Source organism: Oncorhynchus tshawytscha, linkage group LG12 (assembly GCF_018296145.1).
Source record: "Oncorhynchus tshawytscha isolate Ot180627B linkage group LG12, Otsh_v2.0, whole genome shotgun sequence".
In the NCBI taxonomy this organism is placed as follows: Eukaryota; Metazoa; Chordata; class Actinopteri; order Salmoniformes; family Salmonidae; genus Oncorhynchus; species Oncorhynchus tshawytscha.
Genome location: NC_056440.1, coordinates 33,875,999 through 33,898,252, shown reverse-complemented (window position 1 = coordinate 33,898,252; position 22,254 = coordinate 33,875,999). Strand labels below are relative to the sequence as shown.

Genomic DNA, 22,254 nt, shown 5'->3' with positions numbered 1-22,254 from the left:
GTAAAAGATTCTACCTGTGTGAGGAATGCCAGGGTGTAGTCAGTCCCCTGGGCAGCCACCTCTCTGATCAGATCCTTGGTGCCGTTCTTCAGCAGCTTCTCTTCAATGGAGTTCCCACTCTCCAGTCTGGGATACAAAATACCAAGTTACCAACTTCAAACTGACTAACATTCCAGTTAGTCATCCTGATATGGTATGTAGAGTTACAGTTGAAGTCAGAAGTTTACATACACTTAGGTTGGAGTCAATAAAACTTGTTTTTCAACCACTCCACAAATGTCTAGTTAACAAACTATAGTTTTGGCAAGTCGGTTAGGACATCTACTTGGTGCATGACACAAGTCATTTTTCCAACAACTGTTTACAGACAAATTATTTCACTTATAATTCCCTGTATCACAATTACAGTGGGTGAGAAGTTTACATCAAATCACATTTTATTTGTCACTTATACATGGTTAGCAGATGTTAATGCGAGTGTAGCGAAATGCTTGTGCTTCTAGTTCCGACAATGCAGTAATAACGAACAAGTAATCTAACTAACAATTCCAACAAAAAAAACGACTGTCTTATACACAGTGTAAGGGGATAAAGAATATGTACATAAAGATATATGAATGAGTGATGGTACAGAGCAGCTTAGGCAAGATACAGTAGATGGTATCGAGTACAGTATATACATATGAGATGAGTATGTAAACAAAGTGGCATAGTTAAAGTGGCTAGTGATACATGTATTACATAAGGATGCAGTAGATGATATAGAGTACAGTATATATGTATACATATGAGATGAATAATGTAGGGTATGTAAACATTATATTAGGTAGCATTGTTTAAAGTGGCTAGTGATATATTTGACATCATTTCCCATCAATTCCCATTATTAAAGTGTCTGGAGTTGAGTCAGTGTGTTGGCAGCAGCCACTCAATGTTAGTGGTGGCTGTTTAACAGTCTGATGGCCTTGAGATAGAAGCTGTTTTTCAGTCTCTCGGTCCCAGCTTTGATGCACCTGTACTGACCTCGCCTTCTGGATGATAGCGGGGTGAACAGGCAGTGGCTCGGGTGGTTGTTGTCCTTGATGATCTTTATGGCCTTCCTGTAACATCGGGTGGTGTAGGTGTCCTGGAGGGCAGGTAGTTTGCCCCCGGTGATGCGTTGTGCAGACCTCACTACCCTCTGGAAAGCCTTACGGTTGTGGGCGTAGCAGTTGCCGTACCAGGCGGTGATACAGCCCGCCAGGATGCTCTCGATTGTGCATCTGTAGAAGTTTGTGAGTGCTTTTGGTGACAAGCCGAATTTCTTCAGCCTCCTGAGGTTGAAGAGGCGCTGCTGCGCCTTCTTCACAATGCTGTCTGTGTGAGTGGACCAATTCAGTTTGTCTGTGATGTGTATGCCGAGGAACTTGAAACTTACTACCCTCTCCACTACTGTTCCATCGATGTGGATAGGGGGGAGTTCCCTCTGCTGTTTCCTGAAGTCCACAATCATCTCCTTAGTTTTGTTGACGTTGAGTGTGAGGTTATTTTCCTGACACCACACACCACACTTACATACACTAAGTTGACTGTGCCTTTAAACAGCTTGGAAAAAGCCAGAAAATGATGTCAATGCTTTAGAAGCTTCTGATAGGGTAATTGACATCAATTGAGTCAATTGGAGGTGTACTTGTGGATGCATTTCAAGGCCTACCTTCAAACGCTGTGCCTCCTTGCTTGACATCATGGGAAAATCAAAAGAAATCAGCCAAGATCTCAGAAAAAAATGATAGCCCTCCACAAGTCTGGTTCATCCTTGAGAGCAATTTTCAAACGCCTGAAGGTACCACGTTCATCTGAACAAACAATAGTGCGCAAGTATAAACACCATGGAACCACGCAGCCGTCATACCGTTCAGGAAGGAGTCTCCTAGAGATGAACGTACTTTGGTGCAAATCAATCCCAGAACAGCAAAGGACCTTGTGAAGATGCTGGAGGAAACAGGTACAAAAGTATCTATATCCACAGTAAAACGAGTCCTATATCGACATAACATGAAAGGCCGCTCAGCAAGGAAGAAGCCACCTCTCCAAAACCGCCATAAAAAAGCCAGACTACGGTTTGCAACTGCACATGGGGACAAAGATCGTACTTTTTGGAGAAATGTCCTCCGGACTGATGAAACAAAAATAGAACTGTTTTGCCATAATGACCATCGTAAAGTTTGGAGTAAAAAGGGGGAGGCTTGCAAGCCAAAGAACACCATCCCAACCATGAAGCACGGGGGTGGCAGCATCATGTTGTGGGGGTGCTTTTCTGTAGGAGGAAATGGTGCACTTCACAAAATAGATGGCATCATGAGGGAGGAAAATGATGTGGATATATTGAAGCAACATCTCAAGACATCAGTCGGGAAGTTAAAGCTTGGTCGCAAATGGGTCTTCCAAATGGACAATGACCCCAAGCATACTTCCAAAGTTGTGGCAAAATGGCTAAAGGACAACAAAGTCAAGGTATTGTAGTGGCCATCACAAAGCCCTGACCTCAATCCTATTGAAAATGTGTGGGCAGAACTAAAAAAGCGTGTCCGAGCAAGGAGGCCTACAAACCTGACTCAGTTACACCAGCTCTGTCAGGAGGAATGGGCCAGAATTCACCCAACTTATTGTGGGAAGCTTGTGAAATAAATAAAACCTGAAATAAATAATTATCTCTATTATTCTGACATTTCACCTTCTTAAAATAAAGTGTTGATACTAACTGACCTAAGACAGTGAATTTTTACTCGGATTATATGTCAGGAATTGTGAAAAACTGAGTTTCAATGTATTTGTCTAAGGTGTATGTAAACTTCCGACTTCAACTGTATGGCAGAACATGTCTTTAGCCTGTGTGTTACCTATAGATGTGGATGTCCTTGAAGCGTCCGATCTTGTCGCACCACTCCTGGGTGCGGGCGTCCATGCTGGGGTTGAGGTCTGTGTCGTAGAATATAATGGTGTCTGCATCGAACACGGTCCCCACGGCCGAGCAGCAGCGGTTGGTCAGAATGCTACAGAACACCTGTCTGTTCCTGTTGAAGGTCTTCATATGCTCCTGATGGGAGGGAGGGAGATATCGTGAGAAACCGAGAGAGAGACAGATTAGTCCTAAGGAGAGGGCTTCAGAGTTGTATCCTATCCCAATACTCCAATTAAGATAATTGTATAGGTAGCATTACGTCTTGTGACCCTGACCAATACTTGTCTAGCATCTACAAAACACATGGTATAGATGGTTGGAGAGGTCTAAATCCTACAAATTATTGTATGGTTTATGATAAGATTATATGCTGCATCAGTGACTGGTGTGCTGAAACTGAGCAGTTGGTCACAACTATACTTTGTCTTTTAGACAAATGAAGACACACTTCCTCTGCTTCAAATGTTACAAACCAAACACCTCCGGTATAGTTCCCTCAGCTAACCGACCGAGAGACGGAAGGAGAATTAAACAAGAGGTCAGTTAGACAGGAGGCAGACACATCTGATTGGACAGCCAGAAAATAAAAATAGCAAGTGTAGCAGAAACAGGTTTTTCAGACAGAAAATGAAACGGCAAGTATAGCAGAAAAGTAAAAAGTACAGCACTAAAAAAGCCCAATAGCCCCATAGGTTCTCTAGAGTTGTCACTGTGTGCTTCTCTTAAGGCCCTAGGAGGAACAGAATCCAGTAGGGAGGGAAGAGAGCGTAGTACTCTGTCCCCTTATAGTGCCAGAACACTGCACTGAATCAAGAGGTCCCAGTGTTAGACAGGGAGAAACAGAAAGAGAGGCAGGGCTGTCACTGGGTGAGTGAACTACAATTAACCCTAGTCATGCAACACAATATAAGTCTCTGTGTGTGAACTCACTATAACACAGGCACCATAACTGGTGCAGCGGATTACTTCCTTTGTACAAAGGTGTTTTACCTGCCGTTCCTCTGTGGTCAGGCTCTCGTCCACGCGGATGTATGTGAGCTGCCGGTGGTCCAGGAAGGCCTCCAGGATGTCCAGCATCTTTACCATCTGTGTGAAGATGAGGACTCGATGATTCTCCGACCTCAGCTTCTGGAGCAGAATGGCCAGGGCCTCAAGTTTACCTTCGGCGAGGGAAAAAAAGGAGCTCATTTTTGCGTAATTCGAACAATGTGTGCAGCCCACGCACCAAATGGACTACCTATGTTGAGCCAGGCTTATAGGAGATCCTAGAGCCCTGGCACACAAAGCTAAATATAGTCTTCTGCTGAGCTCACCTGAGTCCATCTGCATGAGCTGCAGGTCAGGGAACTGGAGCTGGCGTCCAGAGGCCAGGCGGTGGATCTCTGTGCTGTAGGGGGCTGCAGCCTCCCGAAGCCTGCGACTGATCGACTTCTGCTCCAGGCTGTAGGGAGCTGGGGGATTGGCTGCATACAGGTGAGGGGGAGGAGCTACTGCGACAGGGACAACACATGATAACCTAAAGAGAGGAGAGAGTTTTTAATGACTGTAAGAAATACAAAATCAAATCAAATTTATTTATATAGCCCTTCATACATCAGCTGATATCTCAAAGTGCTGTACAGAAACCCAGCCTAAAACCCCAAACAGCAAGCAATGCAGGTGTAGAAGCACAAAAGCCTATGTGAACTCAAGTAGGCTTTAACTCAATTCACTATACGCAAACATAACTATATTCTGAACCAGGGCGATCACGTCCATCCTGAAATAAAAGTTTAATCTGACAGTGATGTGATTGACCATCGTGGGAAGTTGGATACCTGCTGACTAGGTGGCTGCCGGCATCCTGGCGGTGTGTGGAGGAGAGCAGGGCAGACTGGAGGTGTGTGGTGGTGGCCACAGGGGTCCTCTGGGCCCTGAGGCAGCTGTCCCTGCCCACCCACCTCCAGCCCCTGGGGCTCAGGGCAGAGTGAGGAGCCCCTGGGGTCACAGAACAGGCTTGGAGCAGGTCAGCCCCGTACAGGACACTGCGGCCACAGCGCCGCTCGTTGGAACTGAACAGGCGGCTCAGACGCTCCTTCAGCAGACGACTCCTCTCCTCTGACGACTCCTTGTACATGACACAAAAGAACGGCATCATAGTGACATTTCATCGTGTTGGTGAGAATATGGATCATGGGACTACAGAAATATAGGTATGTAGTTTCGTTTCATTTTCTACTGTGTTCTACCGGTGCCAGTTCTACCTACCTGAGGGGCAATAGGAGCAGCAGGAGCTGGCTTGACGCTCACCCCTGAGGCTGAAACTTTACAAGTAAAGGGAGAAAGACCAAGGCCATTACGGCACAACCACTGTCAGAAAGGTGACTATAGAGTTGTAAGCCATGACAGCAGAGACAGTGATGTAATTCTTCAGGCACTATCTGCATTATTCACAGTTGAAGGTGGATGGCTTACCTTGGTGGGTTGGGGGGGATGGGGTGCCAGGTGTGGAGGAGGAGTTGGAGATGGGTACAGCCTGAGGTACCGTCTGCATGAGCATGGAGCCCTGAGGCCGGAGGATCTGCTGACCCGGGGCCGACACTATCTGCAGGATGTTACCTGTACCACCACACAACCAGGCACACAGACAACACGGAAACCTTCAAACAGCTACTTAGGGTAATAACCATTTAATTTCATCACTCTCTAAGTAAAAATGTCTATACATGTAACATCGGTTATCCAACTCTAAATATTTATATGATGGGGATTTGGAATAAATTACATGGCAGAGAGAAAAGTAACATATTTGTTGCAAGTGATTGCAATATATTGAAGGGAAAGAGAGGTAATAAGGAGAGTATGAAATGTTGGGTGTACATTACCGAGTGTACCTTGGAGCTGCAAGGGCTGCCCTGTGGTGAGCTGTCGGAGCTGGCTGGGGGACAGGGTGAACTTGTTGCCCTGGAACTGCAGCGTGACGGGGGTCTCAGGCTGGGAGATCCGGTTCTGACTGCCTGCTATGGACGCCAGCTGGGCTATTTTCACCACATCTCCACCTTCAGGAGGGAAGACAGACAGACAGACAGACAGACAGACAGACAGACAGACACACACACACCTCTAGTCAAATAACACCACAGACCAAAAGAGGACTGCTGTCAGAAACAGTCTAGCAGTGCATCACCAAAAAGACAAAATAAAGACATGTTTGATATTTCAGTTAGTTGAAGGGTGAGGGGGACTAGACATGCAGAACCAGGGTGGGTTAATGAGTGGGACAAGCGTAGGTAGCTGCACTCCACAACACCAGAACCATTGTGGTTGCTAATCTCTACCAGAACCTGAGGGGGAAAATTTAAAAAAAGAACAAGTCATCTTCAGGTGCCACTGCTTTTTTCAGTTAAAGTGGCTTGCACTTAACTGCTTTTTCAACAACAACACCTATTGCAGGCATGCAATTACACGATGCACCTTTATCCAAATGATTGCCCAAAAAGACCTGTATGCTCTTTTAAAGATGCATTTTTTGGCAATAATAGTTTTAAATGCTATAATTTCTGAGTTGTGTGTTGAGTTACTATTGAAAAGGTAACTGTGTGTGTTCACACTGGGGGTAGGGACTGGCCTGAGGTCAGCAGTATGTGCGACCATTTACACATGCTTAGCAGTGCACACCTTCAGAGTAGAGGTCGACCAATTAATTAGGGTCGATTTCAAGTTTTTATAACAATCGGAAATCTGAATTTTTGGACACCAATTTGGCCGTTTTTTTTTTACACATTTATTTAATCTTTATTTAACTAGGCAAGTCAGTTAAGACCACATTCTTATTTTCAATGACAGCCTTGGAACGGTGGGTTTACTGCCTGTCCAGGGGCAGAACGACAGAGTTTTACCTTGTCAGCTCAGGGATTGAATCTTGCAACCTTACAGTTAACTAGCTCTAACCACCTGATTACATTGCACTCCACGAGGAGCCTGCCTGTTACGCGAATGCAGTAAGCCAAGGTAAGTTGCTAGCTAGCATTAAACATATCATATAAAAAACAATCAATCAATCATAATCACTAGTTAACTGCAGATGGTTGATGATATTACTAGTTTATCTAGCGGGTCCTGCGTTGCATATAATAGATGCGGTGCGTATTCGTGAAAAAGGACTGTCATTGCTCCAATGTGTACCTAACCATAAACTTCAATGCCTTCCTTAAAATCAATACACAGAAGTATATATTTTTAAACATGCACATTTAGCTCAAATAAATCCAGGTTAGCAGGCAATATTAACCAGGTGAAATTGTGTCACTTCTCTTGCGTTCATTGCACGCAGAGTCAGTGTATATGCAACAGTTTGGGCCGCCTAATTTGCCAGAATTTTACGTAATTATGACATAACATTGAAGGTTGTGCAACAGGAATATTTAGACTTATGGATGCCACCCGTTAGATAAAATACGGAACGGTTCCGGATTTTAACTGAAAGAATAAACGTCTTGTTTTCGAGATGATACTTTCCGGATTCGACCATATTAATGAGACCAAAGGCTCCTATTTCTGTGTGTTATTATGTTATAATTAAGTCTATGATTTGATAGAGCAGTCTGACTGAGCGGTGGTAGGCACCAGCAGGCTCGTAAGCATTCATTCAAACAGCACATTTGTGCATTTTGCCAGCAGCTCTTTGTTGTGCTTGAAGCATTGCGCTGTTTATGACTTCAAGCCTATCAACTCCCAAGATTAGGCTGGTGTAACCGATGTGAAATGGCTAGCTCGTTAGCGGGGTGCGCGCTAATAGCGTTTCAAACGTCACTCGCTCTGAGACTTGGAGTAGTTGTTCCCCTTGCTCTGCATGTGTAACGCTGCTTCGAAGGTGGCTGTTGTCGATGTGTTCCTGGTTCGAGCCCATGTAGGAGCGAGGAGAGAGACGGAAGCTATACCGTTACACTGGCAATACTAAAGTGCCTATAAGAACATCCAATAGTCAAAAGGTTAATGAAATACAAATGGTATAGAGAGAGAAATAGTCCTATAATAACTACAACCTAAAACTTCTTACCTGGAAATACTGAAGACTCATGTTAAAAGGAACCACCAGATTTCATATGTTCTCATGTTCTGAGCAAGGAACTTAAACATTAGCTTTCTTACATGGCACATATTACACTTTTACTTTCTTCTCCAACACTTTGTTTTTGCATTATTTAAACCAAATTGAACATGTTTCATTATTTATTTGAGTCTAAATAGATTTTATTGATGTATTATATTAAGTGAAAATTAGTGTTCATTCAGTATTGTTGTAATTGTCATTATTACAAATAAAATAAAATATTTGTTTAATTTCTATTATATAAAAAAAAAAAAAAGTAAATCGGCCAATTAATCGGCATCTGCAATTTTTTTGTGGTCCTCCAATAATCGGTATCGGCGTTGAAAAATCATTATCGGTCGACCTCTACTTCAGAGTCAAAATAAACCAGAAAAAACGACATCAACAAACAGAGGAACCAAAGATTTAGGATCCCTTCCTGCAGCTGAGCTGATAAGAGGCAAAATATTAGTAAAATGGGAGAACCAATATTTAGGGGTGGGGGAATATAATTTTCAAATGGTTAAAACAGTCTTGTGTGGTCTATCATGGCAGCAGACGTTGGGTTGTGGACATGCAGGTTTCAGAAGAGATACTGAGGGGGCTGTTTGGGGATGCTGCTGACGTGGCTGTAGTTCTCATTTTTAAAGTGCTTTTTATCTTCACTCATTGATACGCTGCAGTAAAATAGAACAATGGAAATGCCATAGCTGTAAACCTGAATATGTTTTCTACCTTTAAAACTATATCAAACAATACTGTTAACATGATAATAATATTCTAATACTATAATTCCACAATGACATAGATTTTTGTATTTACACAGAAAGAAGTGCTGTTTCTTTAAAAGCCAAGACCCAAACACACATCAGCAGTGTCCCAGAGAGAGAGAGAGGCCTGTTGTCAGAGCAGCCCTATCTGTTGAGTCGAAAGTGGAGGGAAACGTTGGAGGGAGGGGGCCACTTACTAGGCAACCTTGCCTGGGCCTGGGACGTTAGAACCAGCCTCTGTGGAACCAGGCTGGGCTGGATGGCATGGGTGGGGCCTAGGGATGGCCTGTGGACCTGGACAATGCCAGGCAGAGTGGGCTGGGCTGCACCACACAGAGCCTGACCCAGGGCCACAGTCCCCACCACATGCTGGCCAGTGGCAGCGCTCCCAGAGGAGCCTACAGCAGACCCAGTGGTGCCGGTGGCTGCAGAGGTAGTCTGGGCTTTCTGAATAGCCGTCCCAGCCACTGTGAAGTACAAGGGGGTTTGGAATGGGCTAACTGTTAGGAAGGGACTGAAAAAACGTGTCAGTTAATTCAACAGCACAACCTGAGGGTGGTGGGTCCATCACATAGGTTTGGTTTATACCGGTCTGGGATAGATAGGTCCAGAACAGGGATGGGCAACTGGCAGACCCCCCTTTGTAGGCCCGCAGATCAATTTCCAATTATTATAATTTTTTGATTATGGAACTCAGTCGGGTGTCTCAATGTACTGTGGAGAGTTAGAATAGTATAATACACAAAGTGCAAGTTTAAAATGTGGTTGTGAATCAGCAGTTTTTCTCTTGTTATGTCAGTCACTGACAGTCAAATAAGTAGCCCATGTCAGTAAAATGTGTTGACTTGGAGGAAATTAGCTATAAAACTACACATTTTTCTCTCCGCCATCATGGCAAAATGAGTAGAATTGCATGAAATGAGTTATAAAATTGCTAAATCTTCTCTCCGCTCCATAGCAAAATATGTAAAATTGCAGAAAACTTGTTTTAAAAATGTGTAGATTTGCAGGAAATTGACTCTCATCTTACCTTTTTTCCCTCTTCACTGTCAAGGAGGCACCTAAAATATGTTGCTTGCAAAATTTCACTTAGTGTCCCCAAACAGTTAGGGCCGGCTCTGACCTCATGTATGCACACCCGCGAGCCACGGCATTACCTCATGGAGAGTTCCCATTTTTGATGGCCCCCACCCCCATCAAAGTTGCCCATCCCTGGTTTAGAGTCAAAAGAGGATGTCAATATAATAACATATTCACCTTCGACTTCCCTGCTTCAGAATACATTTGGAGCAGTAAAATGTTTTGCAGATTTTTTCCCAAAATTACGTTGATGACCCCATCTTTTAAAGTTACACGTGCATAAACCAGACAATTTCAAAATGTAAAAGGCGGTAATGACACAATATGCAGTTAGTTTAATTAACTTCACTAAAATGCAGTTTTTAGTGTCATGACAGACTAAAATCACACATGCCATTACATGGTAGTATCATGCGATTATCTGTGTGATACACACTGCAAAAATACTGTAAATAATCAACTGCAATTATCAAAACACATTAAGATAAATGTTTGATTTACATCATCAAGTTATTCAACTTGAAAACAGTGTGAACCCCTGTGCATACAAAGGTGCACCCTTGTTATAGGGATCTATAGTGAGGTCTTACCCTGTGTGGCGGTAGTGGTTGTGACTGGGGACTTGGAGGTGTCGGGGGTAGTGGTGGCTGGAGGACGCTGCTGACCCACAGTACTACTCATGGGCACTAGACGACCCTCTGGCTTGGTACCATACTGCACTGGCTGGAACAACCTGTCAATCAAATCATAGATTCAATGAAAAGGTCAAGCAAGTCAGCCTAGCGCTGTGAGAATTCAAAAATACACTTCATTCTGCATTTTCGTCAGAAACAGAATGTAATCATCCATGTCATGTGGTGTGTATTATGGTTTCCATGTGATGTGAAAGGCAGCGCACAGACCTCATGGGTTTGATCTTGCAGGGCTTGGGCCTGGCCGGTGGGTCCGGGGTTCTGTGGAGCTCCTCGATCAGCTGACGGGTGACTTTGAGTTTGGGTAGAACCTCCTCCGTCTCGTAGCGCGTCAGTCTGTTCTCATTACTGATCAGGTCAAACAGGGACAGGTCCAAGCTCTAGAAAAGGACAAAAGGAAAACGTGTTCTGAATGTAGGTGGAGACTAAGTTGTCAGATAAAGACCTAGAGATAAATCAAAACCAATTTAATCAATTTCATTGTACGTCATTCGGGTGAGCAGTACTAATGAAATAAAATAATCGGAATAAAAACCCTCAGGAGTTTTTAGCTGTGTGGTACTGGCACCCTCCTAGTCCTACCGTGCGTTGGTCCTCCTGCAGGGCTCCCAGCACCAGGGAAGGGGTGTTGTACTGCAGAGACAAACACACGTAGGAGCTGCTGGTCTCCCTGATGTTTACCAGGTCTGGGTGGTTACAGATCCTCTGCAGCTGCAGCAGCACCTGCAGCACACTCACAAAATGACCCGGCTTCAACGCCTCCTGGGCTCTAGGGGCAGACAGAGGACCAGACATTCAGAAACAGGGCAAGTGAATTTAACATCGGTGCAACCATGCTCTGTTAATAACCAAAGAATCAACATGCATTTCTACCGTTGAACCTGTGCTCAAATATTCAGTCTACAAGAATAGGACAAAATGCAATCAGGTTGTCCATACATTAGGCTGAGGAACTGTGGTGTCTGGAGGCCCGACTCACCCTGGCTGAGTGAGGATATCTTCATACATGCTCCTCTGTCTGCTGGACAGGCGACACTTGAGTATGTGTTCATACTTCTTAGGGAGCTGCTTCTCCACGTCCCTCTTACAGCGCCTCAGAATGAAGGGTTGGATCATCTGGAGAGGAGAGGAGAGGAGAAAGGATGTCAGATCAATTGGTAACTAGGTATGAACAGCTATGCCCTGGTAAATGGGAATCATACTGACCACCAATGTTAAGCAAGATGTCTTCTTTAATGATGAAACACACACATTAGAAATGATAAACAACTTCACACCACAACTAAACTGCCATTGAGATCCATGATATCAGTGACTACTGACAACCTCTAAACACACAAGGATTAGAAAGATGAGCGTTTGGTTGTACCCCTACTGACCCTGTGTAGGCGAATGACCAGTTTGTGGCAGTAGTCCTGGTTCTGGTCTGTGCCTGGCTTGACAGGGAAGTCTGTGTAGGGTCTGGTGATGCCTGGCAGGAGGAAGTGGATCATGGTCCACAGCTCCTTCAGTGTGTTGTGTAGTGGAGTGTTGATCAGGAGGATCCTCTGCTGACTGGAAACACAAACCACAACAACACATCATTAGTTTTAGTTGTTTCTCTTAGTCGCAAACAATTTAAAATGCATGGAAAACCACAAGGTAAAAAAATAACACAAATAACACACAGTTTAGCCTTCATTTCATGCTAACTAAGCTGTCACCGAAAAGCCCTCGGCAGACCAGTCTGTGATTGGGTGTAACCACAGAGCTAATCTCAAATAAGAGTTGTTCACCTCTTGAGAGCAAAGATGGTTTCCCAGTGTTTCTCAGACATGTTCTTAATGAGCTGCACCTCATCCAGGACCAGGTGTTTCCACCTCCTTCTCAGGAAGTGGCTCTGGTCCTTCAGCAGCAGCTTGTAGGACGTCACACACACATGGAAGCTATTGGCCTCCGCCCACCACTGGAGACACATCAACAACACGACAAGTTACGGACAGACAAATGCAAACTGGTACACAAGGGCATTTGAAATAAGACAAAAAGAGAAGAAAATGTACATCTTTATGGCATTGTATTCATGAGAAGTGTCCATGATTTACTGTGTCACATTTGGTGCTGCTGTCCTGCCCAAAGTCTCTCTGCTGGAATGGACTCAATCTCATGGGTCTGTCTATTGAAAAAGGTCCTATTGAAACAGATCATTAGTAGTTACCCTTCTCTTTGCTCTGCATTCATGTCTGTTGCCAAGGTAGAGGAGGATCTTGAGGCCAGGACACCAGCGTTTAAACTCCATCTCCCAGCTCAGCATCTTACACGTCCTCACCACAACTAGGTGGGGGCCCCAGATACCTACATTTAAAAAAAAAAAAAATAAGTCTATATGAATGTCTACATACATGGTTACATACAGAAACATAAAAGAAGCATTGAATAACCTATTTCAGTATTAGGTTAGATTACCCTCTTGACAGGCCAGATGGGCCAGGTAGGCAACAATCTGCACGGTCTTGCCCAATGCAGTCTCGTCTGCTAGGATGCCGTTGAGGTGTTTCTTGTGGAGGCTGGCTAGCCAGTCCACTCCGATCTGCTGGTACTCACGCAGTGATCCGTGCAGCAGGAAAGGAGCCTGGCTGCGGACCTGAGATACATAGCAAAGGTTCATAATGATTCCCTGTTTGTACATAGTAACCCACTAACTGTCGTCATAACTGTAGATTAAGTTTATAAGCAATTTTGCTATTTCATTAATCTTGCCAAATTCCTCTCATTCTCAAACTGGTTAAATGACACCCACCAGTGAACCACTGGGTCAGTGTGAGGCTGAGATGTGAGGACTCACAGAAGAGGTGGTCCTGGCACTGCCCTTGGGTAGGATGAGTTCTGTGGCGGCTGCCACCTCTGCTATGTCCTTCTTAGGCTTCCCGTCAGCACCAGGGGGGCAGGCCTTGTCAGAACCTCGATACTGGTCCACACTGAGCAGAGAGTCTATCACAACAGTCTCGTGGGGGCTGTCCAGACAGGACTCCATCTCTGAGATGGAACAATAACCACATCAGCCATACAGAGAGAACACCACCCGTCCACAAATCCTTTTGCTTTGAAACTAATCATCTTGGCATATCAACAATCACACGGCACAGAGCAAGACGGGTACACAGAGATGGAGTTTACATGTAGAGTTTAAGTGTACCTTCAGTCTCCTCACGGTCCTCCTCATCACTCGGTGGGGCAGGCTGGGGCCAGTCAAAGTTGTCAGTGTAGGCACCAGCATACTGTTTCACCAATGCATCCAGAGGCATCTCAGCTGAGAACGGTACAAGACAGATAGGAAAGGCTCAGCATAGACAAAACCCAAGGGGTACTTATAAACATGACATGTTTTAAAGAAAACACCATTAAATAAAGGTCATCGGGCTAAATCCATCACTGGTTCTAGTGAGAAAAAGGTGTGTCATGCTGACCATCTTTAGCTAGATCGGCCAACTCTGCCCTCTGATCAGCTGTCACCTCTATGGCTTCCTGCTCCTCTATGGTGCTCTCCTCATCCTGAACTGTAAGAGAGAACACAGCCATAGAAAAGTTACAGGATAACTTGTGTTCAAACAACTGTTCAATGCAAGAGGGCACCTGTTGGCACCCACCTGCTCAAAGCCTAAACAAAATGACATTATACTGAACACAAATATAAATGAAACAATTTCAACGATCTTTCTGAGTTACAGTTCATATAAGGAAATCAGCCAATTGAAATAAATTCATTAGGCCCTAATCTCTGAATTTTATATGACTGGGCAGGCCCACTCACTTGGGAGCCAGGCTCACTCACTGGGAGCCAGGCCCAGCCAATCAGAATGAGTTTTTCCCCACAAAAGGGCTTTATTACAGACATAAATACTCCTCAGTTTCATCAACTGTCTGGGTGGCTGGTCTCAGACGATCCCGCAGGTGAGGAAGCCGGATGTGGAGGTCCTGGGCTGGCGTGGTTACACGTGGTCTGCGGTTGTGAAGCCGGTTGGACATACTGCCAAATTCTCTAAAACAACGTTGGAGGCGGCTTATGGTAGAGAAATTAACATTCTATTCTCTGGTAACAGCTATGTTGGACATTCCTGCAGTCAGCATGCCAATTGCACACTCACTCAAAACTTGACACATCTGTGGCATTGAGTTGTGTGACAAAACTGCACATTTTAGAGCGGCCTTTTATTGTCCCAAGCACAAGGTGCACCTATGTAATGATCATGCTGTTTAATCAGCTCCTTGATATGCCACACCTGTCAGGTGGAAGGATTATCTTGGCAATGGAAAATTGCTTACAAACAGGGATATAAACAAATTTGAGAGAATAAGCTTTTTGTGCATATGGACAATTTCTGGGATCTTTTATTTCAGCTCATGTAAAGTGTTAGTCACATGTTTCATGTTGGGTTTATATTTTTGTTCAGTATATTTTGGACACATACCTTCTTCAGCCAATGAAGTGCTGGACTTTCGCTTCCTTGATGACATAGTGGGTTCCTGTGAATAAGATACATTTTAAATAAGTGTCATACCACCCCCAAAAAATATTAGATTATGTCTGGATAATTTGGACAACAAGAGCCAGGAAGTCAATGCAGCACCTACGTCTTTTTCAGCTTTATCTGCTGTCGACTGAGTAGGTTTAACATCTTGTCCTGTGACACAAGGAATAACCAATATATTCAATAGATATTATATGAAAGTTAGCTTGTAGTAAAACCATTTCAAAAGGCTCTTAAATAAACTCTCCCCCTTACTCGATGCTCTCTGCAGGCTGAGCATTTTCAGTCTCTTCTCATAAATCTCAAACTGTAGTTTTATTTCCACAACCTAAGAGAAACCAAATGGAACAAATGAATTAGGATGGACAGAGTGGATCAAACTCTTGAAATGAATAAGGACAACAATGGAACAGTTTTCACATCAAGAGAAACTTACCTGCTCAATGTTGGACCAGAAGAACTCCACCTCTCTAGCGATGGTGCTAGCAATGTGACGAAGCCGCAGTTCTTCCTCTTTCTTGAACTTCGCTTCCATTTTCTTCTGCTCGTCATGGTAACGGGAACAGGTGCGAACCAGCTGGGGAATATGTCATATGCAGTTATGATCGTGTACTGAAATCTTAACAATGACAATACTGCAGTAACAGTACACCAAGAGGACTATGGCATCATACCTTCTTGGCAGCAGCCATCTTCCACCTCCTCTCCTGGGCAAAGTCAGCTGCCATCCACTGCATCTCCTCCAGTAGGTAGTCCCAGTGGGACTTCGGCCGAGGGGACTCCATGAGCTTGGGCAGCCTGCTGGCTGACCACTGGCCCTCTTTCCTCAGCTCAGAGATACGCTGGTGCACCTGGCTCTCCTGGGGGGGTCAGAGGTCACATCATGAGCAGTCTGAACACTGAAGCACCTGATCAGTCTGAACATAAAAGCACCTGAACAGTATGAAATGCAGTCTGAACACAAAAGCTCTTGCAGAGTCATAGGTTTTTCTGAACCAACTCCTCACCAGTTTGGTCTGCTCAGCTTGTTTGTCCTGTGAGCTCCCTTCTGATGACTGCATACCTGAGCCCTGACCAAAGCCACCCATTTTGATAGTAGAGGTGCTGTTGGGCCCGGCCAGTTTGGACTGTGTGGCAGGGGTGATGTTGGACCCGGGATGGCGGAGGGGGCTAATGGTGTGGGGGGAAGGGAGTGAGTTGGGGACATTGAGGGGGGCAGGAGACATGGAGGGGTTAGACAGGGAGTTGATCATCATTCTTTGGCCAGGTTGGTTGGACTCTGCTCCAGGACGAGCAAGAGCCACAGTCTGATCAAGGGAGGAGAGAGAGAAGGCAAACCGTTGATCTACAAACCGATGAACACAACCAAAAACATGCAATGTTTGGAAGTTATCCTTTGGACTCACCGCCTGTCCTGGCTGCAGCATGGGCTGAGGCTGCTGTAGCTGCTGAGCCTGCATCTGGAGGTGAAGGCCAGACTGCATCTGCTGCTGGAGCTGTGTGTGGTGGTTTACTGGAGCCATGATGGGGCCAGCCCCCTGCACTTTCACCTGGGCCTGAAGCAGGTTGGTGGCCTGGGCTGAGCTCTCCAACAGCTGTGACTGCTGAGAGAGAGCCATGGGCAGGCCTGCCATGGGGAGGGCGCCCTGTGGGAGGCGACCTGGCAGCTGGGGGGGAGGTGTGTGCAGGCTGGCAGCGTTCTGCACCGGAGGCCCTTTAGACGGGTCATAGAGCGGCTGGTTCTGCTTCTGCCCGGGGATCTGAACTGACTGTGGGTTGGGGGGCATCCCGCCTGGTGCACAGTAACCAAGTCATAGGGAAAACAAGGAAAGGAGCAGAGAGAGGGAAAGAATAACAAGGTGTGGCTGTGAGTTACTGTTTCTCTGTCCATACCAATCCTGCTCTCTCTAAAATAATGGCCTGTTAAAAACACTACACTCTGCACTGGACTGAGATTCAGGTGAGCACTAAAGGGGGACAGAGCAGTACTCAGGCCAAAGGGCATTTTGTGCCTCATTCGTAAGCCAATACATTTCAGTACTGACTGAACGTGATCATCTGATTCTAAAACGATAGTGTTTACTGCTCCATCTATGGTACCAGCGACCCAGAACGTCTCAATTGGATGTACTATGAGTCAACAGCAGTGTATTTCTTACTGTTGACGAAGAGAGAACATTCATGAAAATTATAAAGAACAATGGTTACAGAAGAAACAAATCAATGTGATCATCTACATGTCCTTCAAATAAAATACTACTTTTGTTAATGCAAAAATAAAAACATTATCTTTAAAATGTTAAGAGAAGAGAATGTGATTAAAACAGCAGAACTAATCATGCATAAACAGTTTCAGCAGTGGGACTGAGAAGAAAGGGTTCAAAATCAAATGAAACAGAAAATATTGAAAGTATAAAACAGAGGGGAAGAAAAAAGAAAAGAAATTGAGCAATCACCATCACAAAAGCACCATATGTTCAGCATGCATGAAGCAATGTCATGCCTAGCTGGAATGCTGGCAAATACTTGCCTCTAGTTTTGTGGTCACAGACCATAGCAAAGCAAAGCAAAGGAGTGAGCAGGAGGACACACGTGATCTTGCAGACAGCAGGGCTGAGCGGAGCTGTGCACACAGACTGAGCAGCACCTGTCTTACCTCCCTGACCATCACTCACATCATCCCCTAGACCACATCAACACCTGGCCCTGACATACACCACGCCAACCTGTGACATGTCATGACTGCATCAAGCTTCCTCCACTCGGCTCCCCTCCTTCCTACTACAACTGGGGGAAAGAGGCCAAGTCAGAACGGTATGCCATGGAAACAGATGGGGGAAACCAACAAAGGATGAGCATGATGGAACAAGAAAAGGAAACAACGGATGCTCTTGATGACTGATAAAGGAAATGTAGTATTGAAATGCATTGTGAATCCATGTTGACAATGCAATGACGGACAACAGAGAGGGAGGGGGGTGCAGGATACAGAGGGATGAGAATGATGAGTATAAAAAAGGAAGAACAAAAAAGCAATCACCGAATGAGCAAACATGCCCCACTGGAAAGATACATTTTGTTTTTTCCCAGGGTTCCTCCCTTCTTACTTTCCGTGATCCGCTTGCGAATTAGCCAAAGCTCCAACGGCACAGGAAAGTCCGTCCAAACAGACGCTCGAGAAGAACACATTTGACAATAGAAACGGATGGAGACGGATGATCAATAAAACATAAAAGTCAAATCATAAGACATGGCATCTTCCCAGTGAGGCTACTCCTTTCTTCAGACTTTTTTTTTTCTTCTTCCCCATTTTATCCCTTGTTCTAGAGAGAGAGAGAGAGTGCTGGGAGAGCTATGCCTGAACTTCCTGGGGTGTCTGTCCAGCGGATGGATGAAGATCGCTTTGTTGATGCTGCTTTGAGGTTTCGTTGGAGACAATGGGACGCTGTTGGAATTCAGTTTGTCTCATAGGTTTGATGACACGTCCAGCAGCATTGAACAGAACACAGAACGGCCTGGTAGTAGCACTCCTACCTTGCGCTGTCGGCATAAGCTGCTGGAGTGGAACGCCAGGTGATCCTAAAACACCAGGATGCTGGAAAATCATTCTATGGCGACCAACTTCAATCCGGGACCTCTTAGCCTGATCTGGGATTTAAAACACACAATACCCTCATAACGAGAAAAAGACACTCGGCAAACAGCAATTACTTTCTGTACACCATACAGACCACCTCTCCTTCCTCGGGTTAAGACTTCTACACACAGCGCTAGTAGAAGATGCCAAATATCTAAAAGCAGAAGCAATTTGAGGTAAGAAAACAAAACAAAAAACAACAACAAAAAGAACGAAACGGGGGAGGAAACAAACCAACAAAAAGGCCACGGGAGTGTGCTGTCCTTGCCCTACCTGCGTGTGCCATTGCCTGTTGCCTCTTAAAGGCATCCATGTCCCCTGAGTTTGTCATGCTGCCTGATGCTCCCAGGTGGACCTGAGGAGACATATCCAATGGTTAACAAGAGCTTGGATACAAGAGATCAAAAATGGTCTTCCAAGAGATAAAAAAGGAAACATTTAAAACAACGATAAATCCGTTCCATCCGCTCTGGTTATAGAGGTTGCAGTCACTTGGTGCCCCATCACCGTTCTTCACCTGGAACTGCTGCTGGGAAGAGAATGCTGCTGAAACATTGGGTGGAAGCTGTGTAGCTATGGCAACTGGTGTCCCCGCCTGTCCATCCTTTCCAGTGACAACCTTGACCTGGGAGTGGCACAGAGATTTGAACTAGACTCATGTAGCCTAAACACAGGATAACAAGTCGAGGGGTTCTGAATATAGGACTTTAAGACACAATACAACAAGATATCAATCAATTCTGTAATGGTACCTCGTCATTGATGACCTCTGACTGCTCCTCCTCTTCCGATTCCTCCTCAAGGTCCAGGTCGTTCTGCCTCAGGTAAGTGAAAAGCGGGACGCAGGGCTTCTTCTTGAAAGCCAAATAGTCCATCATGTTCCCCTGGAGGTGCTGGAGGAAGAACAGCTCAATCAGGTAGTCTTTGAAGACCTCCTTCAGACCCTCCATCTTCTTAGTGTGGTGCTCCAGACACTGCTTCCTCAGCTGGGCCACTTCTGGGTTGGAAGGTGCAATCTCCTCCAGCTTTTTGGGTATCTGTTTCTTGATGGAGCCCATGCTCATGCCGGTAGGCGTGAGGGGGGGATTGGGGATGCCTTGGGGAGGGTTAGTGAGGGAAGGGCTGGAAGGAGGAATGGTGGAAGGCATATTGAAAGATGCTGTGGCAGCTGTCCCCACTCCAGCTACCACACCAAGATTCTTCTCAAATATCATGGGACGCGCCAGCTGCCCCTGGATGATACTGCTGATTTGAGGTGGCAAGTTGGAGGTGGTGATGTGGCCTGGGCTCCCCAGTGTGGGCAGAGCAGTGCCACTGACCACAGGACTCTGAGGTCCAAGGTGGTGGATGGTGCCTCCAGTCTGTAAATGGGGCTGTGACAACCTGCGTTCCCGCACAGAGCCTGGTGCCCCTGGGGAGGACAGTTGCAGCTGCACCTGCCCAGCTGTGGTTGGAGCCAGCTGTGTCAACCCTGTCCCCTCTTGGTAAACAAAGTGGCCACTTCCAGATGGGCTGCCAAGACTGATTTGTCTCACAAGCATGCCAGTATCAACAAAACGTGTTGGGCTCTGTCCACACACACTCAGTCCTGCTCCGGGTGCCCCAGGTCGATGGAGGGGTACTGGGTTGTGCTGGGTGGGACTTTGGGGCTGCATGGATTGGGGCAGGGGTGAGGTTACTTGGATATAGGAGGACGGGGCATGCTCAAACCTCCATTGCGGAGCTGTGTGCTGGAAGCCGGGAGAGCTTGGGTTCTGGAGGGGGAGTGGGGTGAGGGTGATCTGTTGATTGCCCGTCACCATTTGACTGACATTTTGTAAGGTGATATTCATGTTCTGGCCTGTGACAGGGCTGCGGCTCATGATTATCTGGTAGTTGGGTGACTTGGGGGCTGAAGGGCTGGCTGCAGATGCAAACGTGGTCACAGGTGATTGTGGGTGGTTGGCTGTTGCCTGCTGTTGAGTAACTGCCATGGTCTGCTGCTGCTGGTCTTCTGCTTCAGATCCAGCGATGGACTTGGATCTCTGAAGTTGCCGTTGCATATGCTGTTGTCCACTCCCATGGTGCATTGCGTAACACTGTTACTTTATGGGAAACAATACCTGCAGCGGGTAGACATTATCATCAAATAATTTAGCCAATATTGGTTTCATATTTGAATGGTCAAAACTATGCAAATATGTATCATTCAATCAAACATTGACATATTCTTGTATCAATGTCAACCATGAATAATTCTGTACATAATAACTGTAGCTATTTGACACTGTAACATTACTTTTCATTTTGACAGCTATGGCAAAGATCAGTGAATGGCTTGGCAAAGGTAGCCTTTCATGAAAGAGTTCCATCATGCAAGCTAGCTAGTTATATTTGACGTGTTTTATTTGGTAAAGAAATAAAGAAAGACATCCACTGACAGACGCAGTTGAGCATCTAGCTAGCTTCCTAACAATGTTGTTTGCAGAATTTAAGACAATGTAACAATGCTATTTGAGCTCGCTAACGTTAGCTAGCTAGGTAATAATAGCTGCCGAGCCATTTCATATTATGCAGCTAACTAGTTAACACCACCTTCATAACCCGCAGCATAATAAACAATTAGGCTGCCTATATTTTCAAATGAGCTGTAGCTACAGTAGCTAGCTAAACTATGCTTATGTTTTTGCACGGCCTTGTCCTAACTCAGATGTGATACAGCTAACTATAATGCTACGGTCGAGCATTATATTAGCCAACTATGCAGCGTTGACCATGCATTAATGAAATGTGTATTTACGTTGCTTACAAAAAGCTTTTGAGTCAACTAGCTAAATGTCCAAATACTTGGCACGCGTAAGGCCGATATTCCGCTCCTTCCCTCGGATAGCGTGCTACTAGCTCGCGCTAGCTAATACGTTAGTCTATGGGTAAATAGATGGAACTAGCTACTTACAGCAAATACAACTCACGCTGTAGTGTCATCAACCAAAAAGTATTATTTCAAAATAAAGAAAAATGTATGAAATGTAAATACTGCTATACGGAAATATTACATGTAATGTTTTGGACATATTTCATTATGAAACATGGCGGTGGCCACCTTAAATTTTTCAAGGATCGTGCTATCTGGTATCCTTGGGACGTCGCCACCCTAAACCTTAACCCCTAACCTTAGACTAACATTTACCATAATCCTTACTTAACCCTAACTCTTACCTCAACCCAGGGATCATCAACTAGATTCAAGCGAGGGACGATTTTTTCCTTGAGCGGCTGGTCGGTGCGGAACACAATTACAATTTTGTAGATTGACGCAAGGAGCACAAACATACATCATATTTAAAGCTGCGCTTACTATCATCATCTGTCTCTCTATTATGTGTGGAAATACTTGGGAACAGATTTCCACAATTAAAATCACTAGGAGCTTGGGGGCAAATAAAACCGCATTTGGCCTGCGTGCCGCTTGTTGGGGTACCCTAACTTCGTTTTTTTTAAATACATTTGTAATTTTTTAAATTATGAATAATACAAAAATCCATTTACATTGCTACATCAAACATGTCTAACAAA

General features: G+C 45.1%; 1 protein-coding gene and 1 non-coding gene across 9 annotated transcripts in view; both read right to left on the bottom strand.

The window, feature by feature from the left end:
* Positions 1-22,042, bottom strand: part of LOC112264092 (E1A-binding protein p400-like) — a 29,915-nt gene extending 7,873 nt beyond the window's left edge. For 2 of the 8 annotated variants that reach the window (XM_042331611.1, XM_042331614.1), the window contains exons 1-32: positions 21,635-21,798; positions 19,452-20,801; positions 19,217-19,324; positions 18,973-19,054; positions 18,597-18,710; positions 16,469-16,854; positions 16,070-16,369; positions 15,737-15,922; positions 15,499-15,639; positions 15,318-15,390; positions 15,166-15,215; positions 15,003-15,057; positions 14,001-14,090; positions 13,730-13,843; positions 13,379-13,569; positions 13,000-13,177; positions 12,752-12,888; positions 12,330-12,499; positions 11,934-12,108; positions 11,534-11,670; positions 11,137-11,323; positions 10,765-10,934; positions 10,453-10,595; positions 8,980-9,249; positions 5,806-5,979; positions 5,396-5,539; positions 5,189-5,244; positions 4,759-5,048; positions 4,255-4,457; positions 3,932-4,101; positions 2,880-3,076; positions 15-126 (exon numbers count right to left, since the gene is read on the bottom strand). In XM_042331611.1, coding sequence (XP_042187545.1) covers positions 15-126; positions 2,880-3,076; positions 3,932-4,101; positions 4,255-4,457; positions 4,759-5,048; positions 5,189-5,244; positions 5,396-5,539; positions 5,806-5,979; positions 8,980-9,249; positions 10,453-10,595; positions 10,765-10,934; positions 11,137-11,323; positions 11,534-11,670; positions 11,934-12,108; positions 12,330-12,499; positions 12,752-12,888; positions 13,000-13,177; positions 13,379-13,569; positions 13,730-13,843; positions 14,001-14,090; positions 15,003-15,057; positions 15,166-15,215; positions 15,318-15,390; positions 15,499-15,639; positions 15,737-15,922; positions 16,070-16,369; positions 16,469-16,854; positions 18,597-18,710; positions 18,973-19,054; positions 19,217-19,324; positions 19,452-20,768 — 6,120 coding nt within the window. In that variant the 5' untranslated portion in view covers positions 20,769-20,801; positions 21,635-21,798. Of the gene's footprint in view, positions 1-14; positions 127-2,879; positions 3,077-3,931; positions 4,102-4,254; positions 4,458-4,758; positions 5,049-5,188; positions 5,245-5,395; positions 5,540-5,805; positions 5,980-8,979; positions 9,250-10,452; positions 10,596-10,764; positions 10,935-11,136; positions 11,324-11,533; positions 11,671-11,933; positions 12,109-12,329; positions 12,500-12,751; positions 12,889-12,999; positions 13,178-13,378; positions 13,570-13,729; positions 13,844-14,000; positions 14,091-15,002; positions 15,058-15,165; positions 15,216-15,317; positions 15,391-15,498; positions 15,640-15,736; positions 15,923-16,069; positions 16,370-16,468; positions 16,855-18,596; positions 18,711-18,972; positions 19,055-19,216; positions 19,325-19,451; positions 20,802-21,487; positions 21,590-21,634; positions 21,800-21,897 lie in introns of those variants that run through there. The other 6 variants (XR_006084824.1, XM_042331613.1, XM_042331615.1 and 3 more) reach the window with 6 other exon arrangements.
* On the bottom strand, positions 3,650-3,779 carry LOC112264274. The gene has a single exon (XR_002955618.1). It is a non-coding gene; the product is annotated as a small nucleolar RNA SNORA49 (small nucleolar RNA).
* Positions 22,043-22,254: the final 212 nt, after the last annotated feature.